The 21,862-nt window shown below is 39.0% G+C and overlaps 1 protein-coding gene across 1 annotated transcript; it reads left to right on the plus strand.

The window, feature by feature from the left end:
- Positions 1 to 7,772: 7,772 nt before the first annotated feature.
- LOC124107396 (E3 ubiquitin-protein ligase RLIM-like) lies at positions 7,773 to 20,233 on the plus strand. The gene is made up of 4 exons (XM_046465339.1): positions 7,773 to 8,004; positions 18,192 to 19,226; positions 19,314 to 19,778; positions 19,836 to 20,233. The coding sequence occupies exons 1-4, from the start codon at positions 7,773 to 7,775 to the stop codon at positions 20,231 to 20,233; spliced, it is 2,130 nt and encodes a 709-aa protein (XP_046321295.1).
- The last annotated feature ends 1,629 nt before the right edge of the window (positions 20,234 to 21,862 follow it).

Genomic DNA, 21,862 nt, shown 5'->3' on the forward strand with positions numbered 1-21,862 from the left:
TGGGACTCATGGTATCAATATATATTTTACTCTAATGAAAAATCAAAAACATCTCCTTACTCAAGGATGAACAAAGAAAAGGGAAAAAAAAAATAACAAAGTCACAGAGAAATTAACGTTTTCTATAAGATTTAGATGAAGAACATATCACTAAAACTATTTTTCTAAAGTGAATGAAGTGAATTTTTAAAAAACTCTGTTTGGGATCTTTGATAAATTCTTTATAAAATAATTATTACAGGCATAAAAATAGAAATAGCAAAATTAAAATTATACAGAAGTAAAAAAGTATAACCCTATGTTTAATATTATGTATAATCAGAAAAATTAAAATTTAAACAACAAAACCATGTTGATTTTATCCAATAGATTGGCACAATTTTAAGGATTAAGCATGCACATAAAGGGTATGGAGTAGCATAAACTCTTTCACATTATTGATTGAGATGTAAATAAATGAATAAAGCATTTAGGGGGATACAAATTTAAAGAATCTATCAAATTTTGAGATGAAAATTAAAAAGCTTCTGCACAGGATGTGAAGAGAGAATCTATAGAATGGTAGAAAATCTTTGCTAATCTAGGATTAATATCTAGAATATATAATGAACTCAGAAAACTTTATACTAAAATAACCATAATTAACAAATGGGGAAATGAATTAAACATATATTTCTTAAAGAAAAAATACAAATGAACAACAAGCATCTGAAAAAAAAAGCTCAACATCACTAGAAATTAGGGAAATGCAAATAAAAGCTACAATGAAATTTCATCTCACACCAATCAAAATGACAGTCGTCAAGAATACAAATAATAATAAATGCTGTACAGGATGTGGCAAAAAAGTAACACTTTTATCCTGTTTGTAGAATTATAAATTTACACATTTCCACTATGGAAATCAGTATGGAATGCCTCAAAAGACTAGAACTGGAATAACCATAGAACACAGCTATACCACTTCTAATTTATCCTGAAGAATTAAAGCCATCATACTATAGTGATACATACATATCCATGTATATAGCAGCACAATTCACAATAGCCAAACTATGGAACCATCCTAGGTGCCCATCAACAGATGAATAGATAAAGAAAATGTGGTGTATATACACAAATGAGTTTTATTTGGATATAATAAAAAGGAAATTATGTTATTTTCAGGAAAATCGATGCAACCAGAGACCATTATGTTGAGCAATATAAGTCAAACTCAGAAGGTCAAGGATTGTTTGTTTTCTCTCATATGTGGAAGCTAGACAGAGAAAAGGAAAAGAAAGGTGCGGGAGAATTTCATGAAAATCAAAGGGAGATCATTAAAGGAAGGAACTAAGGGGTGGGACATAGGAGATGAAGGGGAAGTGTGGAGGAATGATATTGGCCAAATTATATTGTTATATTGTGTGGATGTAAGAATATACAACAGTGAAGCCCATCATTATGTACAAATACAATTCACCAATAAAAATGGGGGGGGGAGGGAAAATGAGATGAAAAATCATTATCAGCATTTTCACTTTAAGCTATCAATTTTACAAAAATACTCTACTGATAAAAGTGTTTTGGACTTTCGTCTCTGGACAACCCATTCTTTGAGAAAATATTGTTCCCCAGTTCATGCACAAATGCTTGGGGTATGAATGATGAACTTTCACATCTACCCAACAGTGGCAACTTCCCTACCAGAATAGTTTCATAAGGGGCTACGTGTTAAGCAGAATTCTTAGTAGATATCTAGGTTGAATAAACCTTAAATGCTATATTTGATTATTATTTCCTATAATTTGCATAGAAGAGCAAAGAGTTTCTTGTTTTGATTTATCAAAAGCCTACAAAACAACACATACACTTTAATACTACTTTTAGCTTTAAAAACATCTCCTAAGAAAATAATAAAACCAGTGCCAAGGATTTATGAATAAAGTCATCTGTCTCAACATTATTTGCAACAGCATAATGGAAACAGACTACCTTTACACAAATAATATATATATATGTGTGTGTGTGTGTGTGTGTGTGTGTGTGTGTGTGATTTTGAAGAACTATGAAGACAAAAATGTTCAAATGTATCTGTACATAAAAATAGAATTCAGTATTTTATTTAGTTATAATATATTTGGGCTTGGACTCCATAGCATCTTGTGTTTTTTTTAAGCATTCCAAAACTTCTAAGTTCTCAATAATGCTTATTCCCTCCTTTGATTTTCATTAAAAAAATTATTAAAACAGTAAAAAATTATCCTGGTGGTTTTTTTTTTTTTTTTCCTATATTAGGGATTGAACCCAGGGGTACTTTAACACAGAACTATATCCACAGCCCTTTTTTATTTTTCATTTTGAGACAAGGTCTCACTAATTTGCAGAGGTTGGCCTTGAATTTGTGATCTTCCTGACTTAGTCTCCTGAGTTTATGAGATTACAGGTTTTTATAACCATAGGTAGCTCCATCCTGGCATGCAACATCTCAAGGTAAGGCAGACACTAAAGAATAGATACTCTTACAAAAATTACATCCCATGGCATAGTATTCCAAAATTCCTTTAAATAATTAACCCCCTCTCCACAGAAATCTACCTATATAGAGCATCTGTGGTCATAAGACTCTTTCCCAAAGGGAAAGAATATAATTTATTTTATAATTTTTTCATTTCTTCCAAACATTTGTTGATCATGCCATTTGAGGCATAAAAGACCTCACATTGTAATGTTAACTTACCAGAAACACAAAACAATGTGATATTGATGTGAATTACAGAAATATTAAGATTAATAATAGCTAAATTATAGGAAAATGACTTTACAAACTTGGAATATGAATGAACTTCTTAAATAATATTTCAAAAAGGAGAAAACATCAAAGTTTTGACAGGTCTAATGCATCAAAAATTATAGATTTTTATTCAACAAAGAACATCATACACAATATTAATAAATGTATAGCAGACTAAGAAATTATATTTATACTATCCATGGTAGACAGATGGTTAATTAATTATTTGGGTATTTAAAAAAACACCAATATTAAAAGGGCATAGGCAATAAACAGTTAATTCAACCTAGAGAATCCTAAAATGCTTAAACTAAATAAATAAAAGTGCAATCAAATCTCAGTAGCAATTAGAAAAATGCAAATTAAAATAGCAGAGGGACCACTTATAGCCATCAGAGTTGGAAAAATCTGAAAGTCAGCTAATGCTAAATCTTGATAGAATGTGTTGAAATAGAAATCCTCATGTTCTGCAAGATGTATGCAGTGTTAGATATAATATGTAGAACATTTTGGAAGTACTTAGTTAAATTAAACATACACTCACCCCCTATCTAGAATGATGTTAAAATTTGTCATACAATCTGATACTTCATAAATATCCTATGATAATTGGGATAAATTGGGACTGTTCTGGATAAACCAGGAGACATTGTCACCAAATACATCACATCAATCGCATCCTAAATGTATCAAAAATTAGAGCAAGTGTCAATATAGAGACATGTGCTATGTTCATTATACTACATTGCCGCAGTCTGGCTGGGCACACAATCAGGAGCCACCACACAGCTTGTAGATTCAAACAGCCACTCTTTATTCCCGAACTCACACCAGCCGTCTACAATCACGTTCTGGGGAAATCCACGTTCTCTGCCCAAATCCACCTCTCTGCCCAAATCCACATCCACTGGGCTTCTGTCTCCAAAAAATACTGTCTGAATCCCGTGAGAACTCAAGGGGAACTCAGGCAGCAGGATATGCCCTATTCCCAGCAGGAATAATCTTAAACCTTAAACCTGGAACCTAAACTGGGAATGCCTAAACCCGATTATCTTAAACCCGGAACACCCTAATCCGCCCTGGTCCTTGAGCAAGGTCACCTACATTCAATGTCACTGCAAAATGTCAGCAACATGGGGTACGCTGGCAAGGAAATTGTCATACCTACTTGGCTAATGGCTCCCAGCACTACATTGAAGGTATAATATGAAAGTTAAATGTTCCCTTTAGGGAAGGACAAAAAAATTAATTGAAGTTAGATATAGTGAAAAAAATTACATTAGGTCACATTAAACATTATTGTTAAATGAAGCAATAAACCTTATATATTCTTCTGTGATACATGACTATTCAAACATATGCTATCTATGGGTTGGGTGTAGACTAGAAAGACAAAATGGTAGTATAAATTTAAGTAGAAGAAAAATGTGAATAAAAATTACAGAAAAGACTGGAGTAGAACTAATAAATATAATTAATCCAATTCAACATAAATAATTCTTAGAATTATAATATAAATATAACTAAGCCATGTACTCTGTCTATATAACTTTGCCAATCTGTGTCTAACCATGTGTAACATCAAAATTGATTATCTTTACAGCACTCTGTTAAGAATCATAACAGGTGTCTGGATGTTTGAGGAATCCTAGTTGCAATGTTAGTGTGGAAATCTTTTTGCTTCAAAGTCACCTCTTTGTATTTATTGGTAAATTGATTGAAGAGCACTTTTATTTCTAAGCTGCTTCAGACAAAAGAAAAACAAACAAACAAACAAAAATCCCAAAGGTAAAAAGTAATCCTAAAAGCATAAAATGTTTTGATTCGTTGAGATTTTTTGATCTTCTATCATCAGTAAAAATAATAAGTGAATAAGTTTTTACAAATTGATGCTTTGGATGGTAAACTTAGAGGAGAATGAAAGTTTAAATCAATGCTTATGAAAGACTAATTTTTAAAAAATAATTTAAAACTGTATCCACAAAAGTTACAAGCTATTGAGATTCCTTGTGGGCATTATGTGTATCTAATGAAAATAAGAATTATTTTGGCATTGGAGCGCGTGGACATTCCTTATTTCTCCCCCTCGACTGCATAAGTCGCAATTTTGCTCCCTCTCAACACAGTGTATGAATGCTTGTGTCATATGGAGTGTTAGCCATCTGAAGGACAGGAGAAAGAAGGTGACCCTTGACCTCAAAGTCATTGGCAACTACTTCTTGAGGCCTGACTAAGACTCTAGAGTGGGTCAGATTAGGTTCACCTTACTGGCACATTCCTCAAAAATTCCCTCACTTAAAGTTTCCATTATCTCCTAAGATCCTCAAAAACCTAGTGACCATGTATTGAGCATGACTGGGATTTGGGAAGGATGGATTTAGTCATTTCTTACCATCACAGGCCCAAAATCCCTTTGTCTAATTCCAGGTTTTAAACACACTAATGTGTTAGTCATACTTGCAAAGTTGATATTACTACTTATGAAAGATGAAAATGGTATTCTAGTCCCTTATTTCTTATATATCTATTACTTTTCTATCCAGCTATTTATTATCACTTGGTATTATTCTTCTGAAACTCAGTATATTAAGAAATAGCTATAAACATACACAATCACACTGCCTTATAGTCATCTGCCTTTAGTCCTCTAAAGAATTAACTTTACATTAGCAACTCTGCACTCTTACATAATCCATGTTGTATTTGTCACAAGTGCTTCTAAACATTTTATTTGAAATAATTATAGTCACAGGAAGTTGCAAATGCAGAGAAATTCTTATATACCATCCACCTAGTTGCCTCTAATGGTTTCATCTTTCTTAACTATAGAACAAAATGAAAGTCAGGAAGTCAACTTGGTACAATGTGTGTGTATAGTTCTTCACTGTTCTGTTATGGGTAAAATTTGTAAATACCACCATGATCAAGATACAGAACGATTCCATTACACCAAGCAACACCATCATGCTAGCCCTTTATAATCACCTCTTTCACCCTCCACTCCATCATCCATAATTACTGATTTCAGGGAAGAAAAAACAATTATGTTTCTCTCTCCTGTCATTACCACTTTTGTTTAAGGAAGACCCTACAACAAACTCTAATCTATCAACAGATTGTAAACCTCTAATCTATTTTCCATCTCCATAATTATGCCACTTCTAAATTGTTATGTAAACAGTACATATAGTATATGACCTTTAAAGATTGTTTTTTCCTACTCAGTATAACTCCCTTGAAATCCAACCAAGTGTGTATGTAAATATTTAATTTCTTTTTGTTACTTACTAGTATCCTATGGTGTAGATGAAAAACCAGCCTCTACCTCAGAGCAAAGCCATCCAAGGAAGGGGGCGTGATCTTTGTCCTTGGGAAGACCCACAGAGCACTCCTAGGCACATACCCACACTGCTGAGTTGTTTATCTACAAATAACAGGAGAGATCTGCTGCCCCAGGCCCCAAATCCCTGCTTTCCCTCTTAAATGGAGAAAACTTAATTTTTGTACTATGTTTATCCCCATTTATGGAAGTATATTTGACTGCATTGAGCATTCCAGAGGGGAAAAGCCAATAGCTTTTGTGCGTGTTGTACTAAACACGTTCCTGAAATCCATGTTTCCTGGACAAGTTTTGAATTTTTCCTAATGTCTTATATATATATATATATATATATATATATATATATATATATATATATATATATATATTGTAGATGTGAAGCCAGATTTAAAGTTAGGTAGTCAGTGTAGTTAGGTAAATCGGGTCTAATATCCAGTGAAATCTAAAATGGAGACCATGCGGAGAATGACTCAGGGAAAACACAGGACAACTCATGGAATGTTAATGAAGTCCCTAAAAGGCCCTAGGCCAAAGTCCACCTCAAAGAAATGTTAATGAACAGCCCCCAGCAAAAAGGTGCTGACTCAGAAGTCCTTCCAGACCAGATTACTTCTTTGGCCCACCTGTGTCCCACCCCTCAGGCCTTCCAACCTACATTCCACCACCAAAACTATAAAAAGGGGAAACAACCGCACTTCCACGGATTCCACCTCTTGGGTCCCCTTCTTCCTCCGGGAGAAGTCTTTTCTGCTGTCCTTTAATAAACTTCTAATTTCTACTCTGACCTTGCCTCGGCGTGCTTCTTTGGTGTTATTCTTCAACATTGGGGAAGCAAGAACTCGTCACCGGTCTGGGTTAGCAGCAACCCTGCCAGAATCTTCCCCATATCCCCAGGTTGGAGATCAAACCCATCACCCATCGCCTTGCCATGGACATGCACTCTACAACTGAGATACACTCCCTAACATGCTGCCAGAGTATTTTAAACAAAAATTGAAGCTATTAAGAGTGAAAAGCAAGAGGCCCCAATTGAAGAGATTGAGCTGTGGCCCTGGTGATTTGCTGAATATTTGCCAAATATTGTGATGCTTTAATCAGCATCTATGACATTAAGAATTCACAATTAGAAAACAGAGAAGTTCTTGGGCATCTGAAAATGAGAATCACTGTACTGTATTTAACTAAGACAACTTTGGCATGACATTTGGAAAAGGGCCAACTGTGTAATGAACTTGGTCTCATTCAGGCTCTGTCATTTAACTCTCAAAATAGTGGGACCTATCAGAACTGGAAAAAGCCTCTGGAACATCTGAGACAAGGCTCAAGCGCTTGGTGTATCAGGAACACTTGGCAACATGGGCGAGTTTACAATGAAATGAAACCTAACATGTATAGAGTCCCCGCTATGTAATAATGGGAAAGATAATGGACGCCTAGGCAACCAACCTTAGTAGCTAGGCTGGGGGCAGGTCTAAAGCACAATCTCTACAGAGGCTGAGAAGGACAGAGAGAGATGCCTGGGGAAGAAGCTTATGCTGGATAGAACTGAAGCGTGGGATCCTGGGGTTTGCAACTGAACCATGAAATAAAGGAAGCAGAATTCTGGTCCTTGAAATTTAACTGTGACTTAATAGAAAATTCTTAATTAGTGAGATCAAGATGGGAAACTCGAATTCACAGGAAGAAGAAGATAGGTCTTCGGCCCAACGCAGAAGTCAGATAGATCAATTGGCTCGAGAAGAAGCATTCTATCGATTTGTGAATAACCTGAGTGAAGAAGATTACAATCTTATGAGGGATAACAATTTGCTAGCCACCATAGGTGAAAGTACAGAAGAAGAACTGATGAGAAGACTACAACAAATTAAAGAGGCTCCACCACAGGAATTGGGTAAATAGGGGCAGATTTTGCTTCGGGGATAATAGGATGGGATGGATATGAAACTGGTTGTGCGGTTAGGAATCCAACCAGGACCTACCTAGCACGTGCTAGGCAAGTCCTCCGCCACTGAGCTTCATCCCCATCCTGATAAGGAACTTCATAACAGTAAATTCGGTCAGATGTCCTTGTCAGATTAATGTGGTGCTAAGTGACTACACATAAAAAGGTGCAGTGGCAAATCCCAGCGTCTCTCATGAGACTGAGGCAGGAGAATCTCAAGCTCGGAGCCAGCCTCTGCAATTTTTCGAGACCCTGCCTCAAGGTAAAAATAAAAGGAGCTGGGCATGCAACTCGCTGATAGAATATAATATATTCCAATTCACTTTGGGGAAGTTTTTAATTAGACAATGTGAGAAATACCCTATGAATTTTTTCTTGGTTTTCACTCTCCCTCCGTGTAAAATGCTTTATTCTTCTTAATTATTCTATAGAGACGTATGTTTTTTTCTTTTGCTTAACTGTATTAATTTTACTAATTGTGTTCAGTGTGATAGTTTCACACATGCATACATAGTAAGTACACTGATCAGATCCAACAACCATTGGCCACCCTCTTGCACATACATCTTGCAAAACTCTATTAATCACTGTCTACATTCAGGTCAACCTTTTATAGCTTCTACATATGGTACTTGTGGTACTTGTTCTGTATCTGGCTTATTTCTCTTAACATAATGTCCTCCAGTTCCATCCATTCTAGTATGAATGAAGGATTCCATTCTTCTTTATGGGTGAAAAGACTCCATTGGGTTATACACCACATTCTTTTATACCCAATTGTTGATGTGAAAATAGGATGATTCTATATCTTAGCTATTGTTAATAGTGCTACAGTTAATATGGGAATGCAACTATCTCTTTGGCATGCTCATTTTATTTCTTTTAGATATATACTTAGAAATGAGATAGCTGGCTCTTATGGTCAAAGTATTTTCATATTTTTAAGGAATCTTCATACTCTCCTTCATAATGACTATCCTTAATTCACATTCCCACCAACACTGTATAGGAGTTCCTCTGTCTCTACATACTCACCAGCATTTATATTTTGATAATAGCCATTCTAATTGGGGTGAGATATCTCATTGTAGTTTTGATTTGCATTTCCCTGATGACTAATGCTATTGTATCTTTTTCATATATTGGCCATTTGTATTTCTCATTTTGAGAAGTCAGATGTGATTTCTTTTTTTTAATATTTATTTCTTAGTCTAGTTGGACACAATTCCTTTATTTTATTTATTTGTATGTGGTGCTGAGAATCCAACCCAGGGCCTCGCGTGTGCTAGGCGAGTGCTCCATCATTGAGCCACAACCCCAGCCCCAGATGTGATTTCTTTTTTTTTTTTTTTTTTTTTTTTAATTTTTTATTGTGGGTTGTTCAAAACATTACAAATTTCTTGACATATCATCTTCCACACTTTGATTCTAGTGGGTTATGAACTCCCACCTTCACCCCATACACAGATTGCAGATTCACATCAGTTACACATCCATTGATTTACAAATTGCCATACTAGTGTCTGTTGTGCTCCGCTGCCTTTCCCCTCATCCACCCTCCCCCCTCCCCACCTCTCCCCTCCCCTCCCCTCCTCTCTCTCTACCCCCTCCACTGTATAACCCTGAGGGTCTCCTTCCATTACCGTGCAATTTCCCTTCTCTCTCCCTTTCCCTCCCACCTCTCATCCCTGTTAAATGTTAATCTTCTTCTCCTGTTCTTCGTCCCTACTCTGTTCTTAGTTACTTTCCTTATATCAAAGAAGACATTTGGCATTTGTTTTTTAGGGATTGGCTAGCTTCACTTAGCATAATCTGCTCTAATGCCATCCATTTCCCTGTAAATTCTATGATTTTGTCATTTTTTAATGCAGAGTAATACTCCATTGTGTATAAATGCCACATTTTTTTTATCCATTCGTCTATTGAAGGGCATCTAGGTTGGTTCCACAGTCTTGCTATTGTGAACTGTGCTGCTATGAACATCGATGTAGCAGTGTCCCTGTAGCATGCTCTTTTTAGGTCTTTAGGGAATAGACCAAGAAGGGGAATAGCTGGGTCAAATGGTGGCTCCATTCCCAGCTTTCCAAGAAATCTCCATACTGCTTTCCAAATTGGCTGCACCAATCTGCAGTCCCACCAGCAATGTACAAGTGTACCCTTTTCCCCACATCCTCGCCAGCACTTGTTGTTGTTTGACTTCCTAATGGCTGCCAATCTTACTGGAGTGAGATGGTATCTTAGGGTGGTTTTGATTTGCATTTCTCTGACAGCTAGAGATGTTGAGCATTTTTTCATGTACTTGTTGATTGACTGTATGTCCTCCTCTGTGAAGTGTCTGTTCAGGTCCTTGGCCCATTTGTTGATTGGGTTGTTTGTTCTCTTATTGTCTAATTTTTTAAGTTCTTTGTATACTCTGGATATTAGGGCTCTATCTGAAGTGTGAGGAGTAAAGATTTGTTCCCAGGATGTAGGCTCCCTATTTACCTCTCTTATTGTTTCTTTTGCTGAGAAAAAACTTCTTAGTTTGAGTAAGTCCCATTTGTTGATTCTAGTTATTAACTTTTGTGCTATGGGTGTCCTATTGAGGAATTTGAAGCCCGACCCCAACGACTGTAGATCGTAGCCAACTTTTTCTTCTATCAGACGGCGCGTCTCTGATTTGATATCAAGTTCCTTGATCCATTTTGAATTCACTTTTGTGCATGGCGAGAGAAAGGGATTCAGTTTCATTTTGTTGCATATGGATTTCCAGTTTTCCCAGCACCATTTGTTGAAGATGCTATCCTTCCTCCATTGCATGCTTTTAGCCCCTTTATCAAATATAAGATAGTTGTAGTTTTGTGGATTGGTTTCTGTGTCCTCTATTCTGTACCATTGGTCCACACGCCTGTTTTGGTACCAGTACCATGCTGTTTTTGTTACTATTGCTCTGTAGTATAGTTTGAAGTCTGGTATCGCTATACCGCCTGATTCACACTTCTTGCTTAGCATTGTTTTTGCTATTCTGGGTCTTTTATTTTTCCATATGAATTTCATGATTGCTTTCTCTATTTCTACAAGAAATGCCATTGGGATTTTGATTGGCATTGCATTAAACCTATAGAGAACTTTTGGTAATATCGCCATTTTGATGATGTTAGTTCTGCCTATCCATGAACAGGGTATATTTTTCCATCTTCTAAGATCTTCTTCTATTTCTCTCTTTAGGGTTCTGTAGTTTTCATTGTATAAGTCTTTCACCTCTTTTGTTAGGTTGATTCCCAAGTATTTTATTTTTTTTGAAGATATTTTGAATGGAGTGGTTGTCCTCATTTCCATTTCAGAGGATTTGTCGCTGATATACAGGAATGCCTTTGATTTATGCGTGTTGATTTTAAATCCTGCCACTTTGCTGAATTCATTTATTAGCTCTAATAGTTTCTTTGTAGAGCCTTTTGGGTCTGCTAGATATAGAATCATATCATCTGCAAATAGTGATAATTTAATTTCTTCTTTTCCTATTTTTATGCCTTTAATTTCTTTCGTCTGTCTAATTGCTCTGGCCAGTGTTTCGAGAACTATGTTGAAGAGAAGTGGAGAGAGAGGGCATCCCTGTCTTGTTCCAGATTTTAGAGGGAATGCCTTCAGTTTTTCTCCATTCAGAATAATGCTAGCCTGAGGCTTAGCATAGATTGCTTTTACAATATTGAGGTATGTTCCTGTTATCCCTAGTTTTTCTAGAGTTTTGAACATAAAGGGATGCTGTACTTTGTCAAATGCTTTTTCCGCATCTATCGAGATGATCATATGGTTCTTATTTTTAAGTCTATTGATGTGGTGAATAACATTTATTGATTTCCGTATATTGAACCAGCCTTGCATCCCAGGGATGAATCCTACTTGATCATGGTGTACAATTTTTTTGATATGTTTTTGTATCCGATTCGCCAGAATTTTATTGAGGATTTTTGCATCTAGGTTCATTAGAGATATTGGTCTGTAGTTTTCTTTCTTTGAAGTGTCTTTGTCTGGTTTAGGTATCAGGGTGATGTTGGCCTCATAGAATGAATTTGGAAGTTCTCCCTCCTTTTCTATTTCCTGAAGTAGCTTGAAAAGTATTGGTATTAGTTCTTCTTTAAAGGTTTTGTAAAATTCTGCTGTATACCCATCGGGACCTGGGCTTCTCTTAGTTGGTAGTCTTTTGATGGTTTCTTCTATCTCCTCAATTGATATTGGTCTGTTTAGGTTTTCTATATCCTCCTGACTCAATCTGGGCAGATCATATGACTTAAGAAATTTATCTATGCCTTCACTATCTTCTAATTTATTGGAGTATAAGGATTCAAAATAGTTTTTGATTATCTTCTGTATTTCTGAAGTGTCTGTTGTGATATTGCCTTTTTCATCCCGTATGCTAGTAATTTGAGTTCTCTCTCTTCTTCTCTTCACTAGCATCGCTAAGGGTCTGTCGATTTTGTTTATTTTTTCAAAGAACCAACTTTTAGTTTTGTCAATTTTTTCAATTGTTTCTTTTGTTTCGATTTCATTAATTTCAGCTCTGATTTTAATTATTTCTTGCCTTCTACTTCTTTTGCTGTTGTTTTGCTCTTCTTTTTCAAGGATTTTGAGATGAAGTATGAGATCATTTATTTGTTGGTTTTTTCTTTTTTTAAGGAATGAACTCCAAGCAATGAATTTTCCTCTTAGAACTGCTTTCAATGTGTCCCATAGATTCCGATATGTTGTGTCTGTGTTTTCATTTATCTCTAAGAATTTTTTAATTTCCTCCTTGATGTCTTCTATAACCCATTGATCATTCAGTAACCTATTGTTCATTCTCCAATTGATGTATGCTTTTTCCTTCCTTCTTTTATCGTTGATTTTCAGTTTCATTCCATTATGATCAGATAAGATGCATGGTATTATCTCTACTTCTTTATATTGTCTAAGAGTTGCCCTGTGACATAATATATGATCTATTTTTGAGAAGGATCCATGTGCTGCTGAGAAAAAAGTGTAACTGCTTGATGTTGGGTGGTATACTCTATATATGTCAATTAGGTCTAGGTTATTAATAGTGTTATTGAGTTCTATAGTTTCCTTATTCAACTTTTGTTTGGAAGATCTGTCCAGTGGCGAGAGAGGTGTGTTGAAGTCTCCCATGATTATGGTGTGGTGGTCTATTAGACTCTTGAACTTGAGAAGAGTTTGTTTGACGAACATAGCTGCACCATTGTTTGGGGCATAAATATTTATGATTGTTATGTCTTGTTGGTGTATGGTTCCCTTAAGCAGTATGTAGTGTCCCTCTTTATCTCTTTTGATTAACTTTGGCTTGAAATCTATTTTATTTGATATGAGTATGGACACGCCTGCTTGTTTCCGAAGTCCATATGAGTGATATGATTTTTCCCAACCTTTCACCTTCAGCCTATGTATGTCTTTTCCTATCAAATGCGTCTCCTGTAGGCAGCATATTGTTGGGTCTTGTTTTGTGATCCATTCTACTAGCCTGTGTCTCTTAATTGGTGAGTTTACGCCATTAACATTTAGGGTTATTATTGAGATATGGGTTGTTCTTCCAGCCATATTTGTTTATTTCTGTTACTAAACATTGTTTGTTTTCCTCTTTGATTGTTTCCCCCCCCCCTTTACTGTCCTACCTCCCACTGTTGGTTTTCATTGTTATTTTCCATTTCCTCTTCCTGTAATACTTTGGCTAGGATGTTTTGAAGAGATGGTTTTCTAGCTGCGAATTCTTTAAACTTTTGTTTATCGTGGAAGGTTTTAATTTCATTCTCCATCCTGAAGCTTAATTTCGCTGGATACACAATTCTTGGTTGGAACCCATTATCTTTCAGTGTTTGAAATATGTTATTCCAGGATCTTCTAGCTTTCAGAGTCTGTGTTGAAAGATCAGCTGTTATCCTGATTGGCTTGCCCCTAAATGTAATCTGCTTCCTTTCTCTTGTAGCTTTTAAAATTCTCTCCTTATTCTGTATGTTGGGCATCTTCATTATAATGTGTCTAGGTGTGGATCTCTTATGATTTTGCACATTCGGCGTCCTGTAGGCTTCTAGGATTTGGGATTCTGTCTCATTCTTCAAGTCTGGGAAGTTTTCTTGTATTATTTCATTGAATAGACAGCTCATTCCTTTGGTTTGGAGCTCTGTACCTTCCTGTATCCCAATGACTCTTAAGTTTGGTCTCTTAATGTTATCCCATATTTCTTGGATGTTCTGCTCATGGTTTCTTAACAGTCTTGCTGAGCTGTCTATGTTCTTTTCCAGTTGAAATACTTTGTCTTCATTGTCTGATGTTCTATCTTCTAAGTGTTCTACTCTGTTGGTAGTATTCTCCATTGAGTTTTTAAGTTGGTTTATTGCTTCCTGCATTTCTAGGATTTCTGATTGCTTGTTTTTTATAACCTCTATCTCCCTGTATAGTTGATCCTTTGCTTCCTGGATTTGTTTGCGTAATTCGTTGTCGAAGTGATCTTTCATTGTCTGATTTTGCTGTTTAATGTCTTCCTTGATACTCCAGATCATCTGAAGCATGTATATCCTGAATTCTTTATCTGACATTCCATCTGCTGCAGCTGTTACCTCTTCTAAAGTTGCGTTGACCTGCATTGCTTGTGGTCCTTTCTTTCCTTGTCTTTTCATACTGCTTGCGTATCTTTCCTGCAGGTGCGGGCGGCGGCTCTGCTCTCTCCTTATTCCAATTGGGGTGTCGTGGCTACCACGCCGGCAGGTCACTGGGCCTGTTCTGGGAGCTGGTGGCGGCTCTGTTCTGCCCCTACTCCAATTGGGGTGACGTGTCTGTCGTACCAGCAGGCCACTGGGCCTGTCCTGCTGGTCGGTCGCAGATCTGCCCACCTTTCGGGCACGAGTGGAGGCTCTGCTTTGCCCCTACTCCAATTGGGGTGTCGTGACTACCCCGCCTGCAGGATGCTGGGTCTGTTCCTGGCAAGGGAGGCGACTCTGCTCTGTCACTACTCCAATTAGGGTGGTGTTTGTACCCCGCCGGCAGGCTCCTGGGCCTGATCCGCCGGTCTGTTGTAGGTCTGCCTACCTTGAAGGCGCGGGCGGCAGATCTGCCCTGCCCCTCCTACCATGCCTGCGGACCCCTGGGCCTGATCTGCAGGTTGATCACTGGTCTGCTCCCCCTGCGGGCACGGGTGGCGGTTCCGCTCCACCCCCACTCCAATTGGGGTCACGTGACCACCACACCGGCAGGGCCTGATCCGGGCGTGGGAGAAGGATCTGCTCTGCCCCTACTCGAGTTGGGGTGATGTGTGTACCACACTGGCAGGCCACTGGGCCTGACCCGCCAGGCTGTCACAGGTCTGTTTACCTTGCAAGCGCGAAGGGCGGCTCTGCCCTGCCCCTCCTACCACGCCCATGTACTACTGGGTCGTGGGTCTGCCCACCTGGCGGGTGTGGGTGGCGGCTCCGCTCCGCCCCCTCTCCAATTGGGGTCACGCGGTCACCACGCTGGCGATCCGCTGGGCCTGCTCCGGGGGCTGGCGGCGGCCCGGCTCCTTCCCTCTGGCTCGAGGACAAATTGAGGAGACTCGGGTGACTGAGCCTCACCCCCCTTACCAGGAGACCAACTGCTTATGTCACCGCTGGTATTGATGAAGATCTCTCCTCCACCGCTTTCTGCTGACATCAGATCTCTGCCATGTTGGTATCCTATGCGAATGGCAGCATTTCGTTCCCCTTGCCAGGCAACCCAAGCAATGGGTGAGTCCTGACCTGCCCTCAGCAGGACCCGGACCGAGACACAGTTTCCGCGGGCTCCTAGCCCCGGTCCAGGGAAGTTCCGGGAGCCGGAACTCGGCCGCTCCGTGCTCGGTGTAAGCTCCTATAAGTGTAGGCTCCAAGAAGCAGCCCCCGCGGGCTCAGTTCCGGGAGCCGGAATTCGGCCGCTTAGTGTTTGGTGTATGCTCTGATAGTAGCAGGGTCCAAGAAGCAGCCTCCGCGGGCTCCGCAGCCCTGAGCCAGGGCGGTTCCGGGACGGTTCCGGGAGCCGGAACTCGGCCGCTCTGTGCTCGGTGTAAGCTCCTATAAGTGTAAGCTCCAAGAAGCAGTCCCCGCGGGCTCAGTTCCGGGAGCTGGAATTCGGCTTCTTGGTGTTTCGTGTTTGCTCTGATATTAGCAGGGTCCAAGAAGCAGCCTCCGCAGGCTCCGCAGCCCGGAGCCAGGGCGGTTCCGGGACGGTTCCGGGAGCTGGGACTCGGCCGCCCCGCGCTCCGTGTTCACTCCGATAAGATCAGGTTCTAAGAAGCCCCCAGGCGCTGAACCCTAGCAATCTGACTGCAAGCCGCAGGCGAATTGCAGCCTGAAATTACCTGTTCTATGGCTGAATGAGCTGCGGTCAGTCAAAAACAGGTGTGGTGACGTCAGTTTACCAACATGGTGGCTGCTGGCCTCCTCTGTGGTCTGACCGGTGTGGAGAACCGAGATGGACCGCTTCCTTCCCCGTCTCGAACCCAGAATTCAGCCCTGAGTGCGGTGCTTGCGCGTCTGGCAGAAACTGCAGCGCTGTAACCCTGCGTCTCTATCCCAGCGCGCCTTGCAGACTCTAGCCGCGGGGCGATTTGCTGAATAAGCAGTTTTACCCTCCGTGCGACAAACCTCTCGCGTTTGAGTCCCCGTAGCCGATCCTCATGCGATGGAAATCCTTCCTCCAGGTTCCGGCGCACCCCACTATTGCTGGAAATTCCTAACAAGATATCCTTTAGCCGTCCTGACTTGTCATACTCCCACACAGTGAAGCAGCACACGGGGGTAATGCACTCCCCTCGCCGCCATCTTCCCTCCCAGATGTGATTTCTTAACTAGCAAAAAATAATGTCACATCTCTAAATTTTGCCCCTCTCCAGAGGACATTTGGAAATTTCTGAGAAAATTTGTTGGTTGTCACAACTGGAAATAGGAAGGGGGACATTACTTTCAACAATTGGGGAGCGGCCAGGAATGCTGGCCAATAACCTCTGAAATACACAGGACAGCTCCTTGAAACAGTCAACCAGCTCCAAATGTCAAGGTTGAAAAACCTGGCTATATCCTCAGGACTCATTTCTTCCCAAATATGAAACAGGGAATTTTACTATCTAAAAAAGAGACACTATAATAGTTTACTTCTCAAACATAGCTTTATATGTACTCAATGAAGAGTCTACAATAATGGTTTGATTCTTGAGCATGACTTTACATGTTTTGTGTTAGGTTCCATCTATTAAAAAAAAAAAAAAAAAAAAACAGAGATTGAACCCAGGGGTGCTTAACTACTGTGCCACATCCCCACCCTTTTTTATATTTTATTTAGAGAACAGGTCTCACTGAGTTGCTTAGAGCTTCACTAAATTGTTGAGGCTGTCTTTGAACTTGGGATCCTCCTGCGTCAACATTCTGAGCCTCTGGGATTGCAGGCTTGTGCCACCAAGCCCAGCTTTCAATTTCATGGCAATTCTATATCATAGGAAAATTAAGAATTATTGAAATTATTTTAAACATATAAACCTTGTTTAATTTTGCCATTGCCTATCATCGTCTTACACTTTAAAAAAATCTATGTTATAAAAAGCACTTCAAGAGTCTAGAAGAAGTAGTGTTTTAGACTAATGAAAATTGGACAATAACATAATTTGATCTAATATTATCACTGAATCTTCTTCACTGGTATTTATCTTGTTTGATTGTATTATTATCTTGACAGAGGACTGAAGACAATGTGTTGTTCTATACTCTTCACAGTGCAATGTGAGGCTCTGTATATGATGATATCAAAAATAGATATCCTCAGATCCCTTTAAAAAATACCTGAATTTATCTAGGATTACCTCAGTTGTTTCAAATGTAATTGAGACTAACTTGCCTTTATTATAAATCTAGACTATATTGTGTTTAAAAGTATTAACTCTCTAAATATGAATTTTTTTGTGTGGTGCTGGGGATTGAACTCAGAGCCTTGTGCATGTGAGGCAAGCACTCTACCAACTGAATTATATCGCCAGCCCCTAATATCTGAATCTTTAAGCTCTCATTTTTTTTTGTTATTTTTCTGAAACAAAGTTTCAGGGTACTATTTTATGATGATTTCAATTTTAGTAGTTCCTTTCTGACTTCCTCCCCTTTTTATGGTAACAGGTGAAGGAAACTCTTCAGAGAATGCATCTAGTGATGATCCTACAGTAGGGTGGATTACCACTTTTAGACAAACTGAAAATATGACAGAAAGGGAGCAAGGAGATAATCAATCTTGGACATCAACAAGTTCAAATAATTCAAGCAATAGTGATTTTGGATGTAGTGGAGGAATGAACTTTAACCTTCTTAATAGAAGCCCAGATCAAGAGACTGGACATTTAACCTTTGTACGACTTCTTGAAAGAGAATATACAGAAAACAGTCAGAGGCAAGGGGAAAATCCACTATCAGAGTCAACAGAAACAAGTTCATCTGGATCCAAAGAAAATGCAACTGAAGCCTTTATGGAGGTCCCACCTACCAGAGGTCAGAGAAGATCAAGAAGCAGAAGCCCAGAAACTCGGAGAACCAGACCAAGAATTGAAAGTAGTTTATCCCAAAATAGACAGCATGAAATGGTAATGATATTACATTACTGTACATCACTTGAGATTTTTGAGTGTATTCAGGTAAATGAGCCAGAGATATATGCTAGAATTCAGCAGAATGGGGCATTGAGAGGGCAAATAACCAGACCTGAATTGCAAAGTCAGGATCTTCCTTCAACTTCTGCAACAGGGAATGCCTTTGCAGAAGACTATTCTCCAAATACAACCAATGACAATGAGTCTGAGGGATTCAGACCAAGAAATCCAATCACACTAGAAAACAGAGAGAGTGAAGTGGAAAATCCACCTGACTCAATAGTTACAAGGGCTTCTATATCAGATGGAAGTGCAACTGAAACATTCGTGGAAATCCCATCTACCAGAGGTCAGAGAAGATCAAGAAGCAGAAACCCAGAAACTCGGAGAACCAGACCAAGAATTGAAAGTAGTTCACCCCCAAATAGACAGCATGAAATGTTGATGAGATTTCATTATTGTACATCAACTGAGATTAATGAGTGTATTCAGATAAATGAGCGAGAGATATATGCTAGAATTCAGCAGAATGGGGCATTGAGAGGGCAAATAACCAGACCTGAATTGCAAAGTCAGGATCTTTTTTCTGCTTCTGCAATAAGGAATGCCTTTCTAGAAGAAAATTCTTCAGACACATCCAGTGACAATTAATCTGAAGGATTCAGACCAAGAAATCCATCCACACTTTTTGATGATCATCCTAGAGAATTTTTGCTGAGAGATAGCATAGCTAGTAGAATTCAGTTAATACCTGAGACACCAAACAACACTGTCACTTTAGAAAATTATCAGGAAGAATTCAGAAGTAGGTTTTCACATTCTGAGCAGGAAAGTATGAGATCTTCTGTTAATACCATTAGAATACCTGCACCTATTGCAAATGAGACAACATTATGGCATATGACAGAATTTGATGAATCAAGTGACCTCTTGGACAGTGACAATCAATTAGAGCCTAGCAGCTTACTCCTAAGTCAACACATGGAAAAGGAAGAGTCACAGAATGAAAGAGATGATTCTTGTGACAGTATTATTTCTAGTTCTAACTCAGATCCTAGCTGGGATTCTCGTTCAAGTTCCCCAGCAATTTCCAGTTCAAGCAGCAGCTACTTGTCTAGTTCTAGTCCCTTTCTTACATCCAGTTCCAGCTCCAGTAATGATGATTCAGAAATTATCTCAGTGATATTTGAAGGCAATAATGAGATAAATGTATCATCAAGTTCACCATCACAACCCAGGCAAGAAAGTCAACGGACAACACCAGCAACATCTGATAAAAGTGACTCTTGGCCCTTCCTAGCTCAGTTTTTCATCTTAAATGAAGATCATAACCAGCCTACAGGACTTACCAAACAACAGATTGACGACTTGGCAGTAAGAAACATTGAAAAGGATGATACATTAAAAGCCTGTAGTATTTGCCTTACAGAATTTAGAGAAAACAACAAGATCCGCATACTACCTTGCTCCCACGAATATCATATCCTCTGCATCGATCGCTGGCTGTCTGAGTACTCTACTTGTCCTGTTTGTCGCAGAGAACTAACAGATTCTGATGGCAGAAAAAATTCTAGTTGAGATCTGAATATTCAGCTATATAAACTGTTAAAGTGATGGACAGTCACTAGTTTCATTTTCACTTTTGGAGCAATGTTTAAAATAACCACCTAAATTGAATCTTTGGTTCTGTAAGGAACAATTTGCTTTCCACTCTCTCTGTTTGAGAATAAAAGAAAACATTAACAACTTGAAGCAGGCAGTACTATGATTTGTACCTGTCTCCCAGAAGTGCATATGTTGAAAGCCTGGTGCCGAATGCAGCAATGTCCAGAGGTGGTGCTTTTATGAAGTAATCAGATCCTGAAGGCTCTGACCTCTTCAATGGATTAATCTATTGATAACTGAATGTTCTGTTCAATGGATTAATCCACTGATAACAATGTACTACTAGGAAGTAGTGGAAACTATAGGCAGGCAGGATATGGTTGGAAGGAGTAAGTTATGGGAATGTTTGCTATGTACCATTGTACTTTGGAAGCATATAAATTATTTTTTCAATTTTGACGAGGGCTCACAGCTAATAGTTGCCTTGAGTCTCAGGATAGACTTTGGATTTGGACTTTTGAGCAATGCAGGAACTGTTAAGACTATGAGGACTCTTTAAGAGGTAGACTGAATTTTGCACTGTGAGATGGGCATGAGTTTTGATGTGCCAGGGACAGAATATGTCCCCAAAACTCATGTATTGAAAGTTTAGTCACTGATACAGCAATTCTCAGAGGTGGAGCTTTGGGGAAGTAATTGGGTACTGAGTTTTCTGACCTATTTGGTGGAATAATCCATTGATAGCTGGACTACAGTAAGGTGGTGGCAACTGTAGGCAGGTGGAACATGGTTGGAGGAAGCAGGTGAATGGGAGTATGCCTTTAGAGATATATCTTGTCCCAAACTCGTTGTTTCCCACCCTTCCTGCTTTCTAGCTGCCATGAGCTGAGTAGTTTCCCTCCACCATGCCCTTCTGCCATGATATTCTGCCTCACCTCAGGCCGAAAGCACTGGAGCCATCTCACCATGAATTGAAACCTCTGAAACTGTGAGCCAAGATAAATCTTTCCTCTTTAAAGTTGTTCAGGCCAGATATCTTAAAAGATCACTGTTAGGAAAATATCACTAACACAGGTGTCTTACCCGACAATAAAGAACAATTCCACAACATGGTAAATCATTCAATTTCAATAGAATCTTAGCAAGTTCAGTGAGTTGGGCTATTTCTGATTTCAAGAGAGAAGTGTCTTACCATGATAAGTTCCAAACAAATCCCAACAGTCTTATCTAATCATATGAATCCCAAACACCTCATGGCCCTATCCTTCTGCATGCAAACAAATAACAACTAAACCAAAATAATTAAGAAGCAATGTAAGCATCTGTTGTAGTCACTGGCATACTGACATAAAGAAGTGAAAGTGCATTAATAGCATGATTTAAAAAGCCTCAAAACCCTTCACTTCCTTTATACTCAGCAGTTAATCCCACTCCCTCTCACAACCTTAAAGTTTTTCCTACTCCCTGCTACCTCTGTTTCAGTTAGGGCCCTAGCCAGAAATAGACATCACACTTGAAAACAGTGATAGAATGGCATTTAATCAAGGGAATACTTAGTAAAACGTATAAAGAATGAAGACATGATGAGGTACCCTGAGGGTA

This window comes from Marmota monax, unplaced genomic scaffold (assembly GCF_021218885.2).
Source record: "Marmota monax isolate L192 unplaced genomic scaffold, Marmota_monax_Labrador192_F-V1.1 WCK01_AAM20220418_F8-fsc01052, whole genome shotgun sequence".
NCBI classification, from domain to species: domain Eukaryota; kingdom Metazoa; phylum Chordata; class Mammalia; order Rodentia; family Sciuridae; genus Marmota; species Marmota monax.

Excerpts from the sequence above, each read along its gene's own strand:
- LOC124107396 (XM_046465339.1), top strand. The coding sequence starts at position 7,773 with ATGGGAAACTCGAATTCACAGGAAGAAGAAGATAGGTCTTCGGCCCAA. Across the intron at positions 19,227-19,313 it reads AACCAGACCTGAATTGCAAA|GATTCAGACCAAGAAATCCA; the intron begins GTCAGGATCTTT and ends ATTAATCTGAAG. Across the intron at positions 19,779-19,835 it reads CAGCTACTTGTCTAGTTCTA|TGATATTTGAAGGCAATAAT; the intron begins GTCCCTTTCTTA and ends AAATTATCTCAG.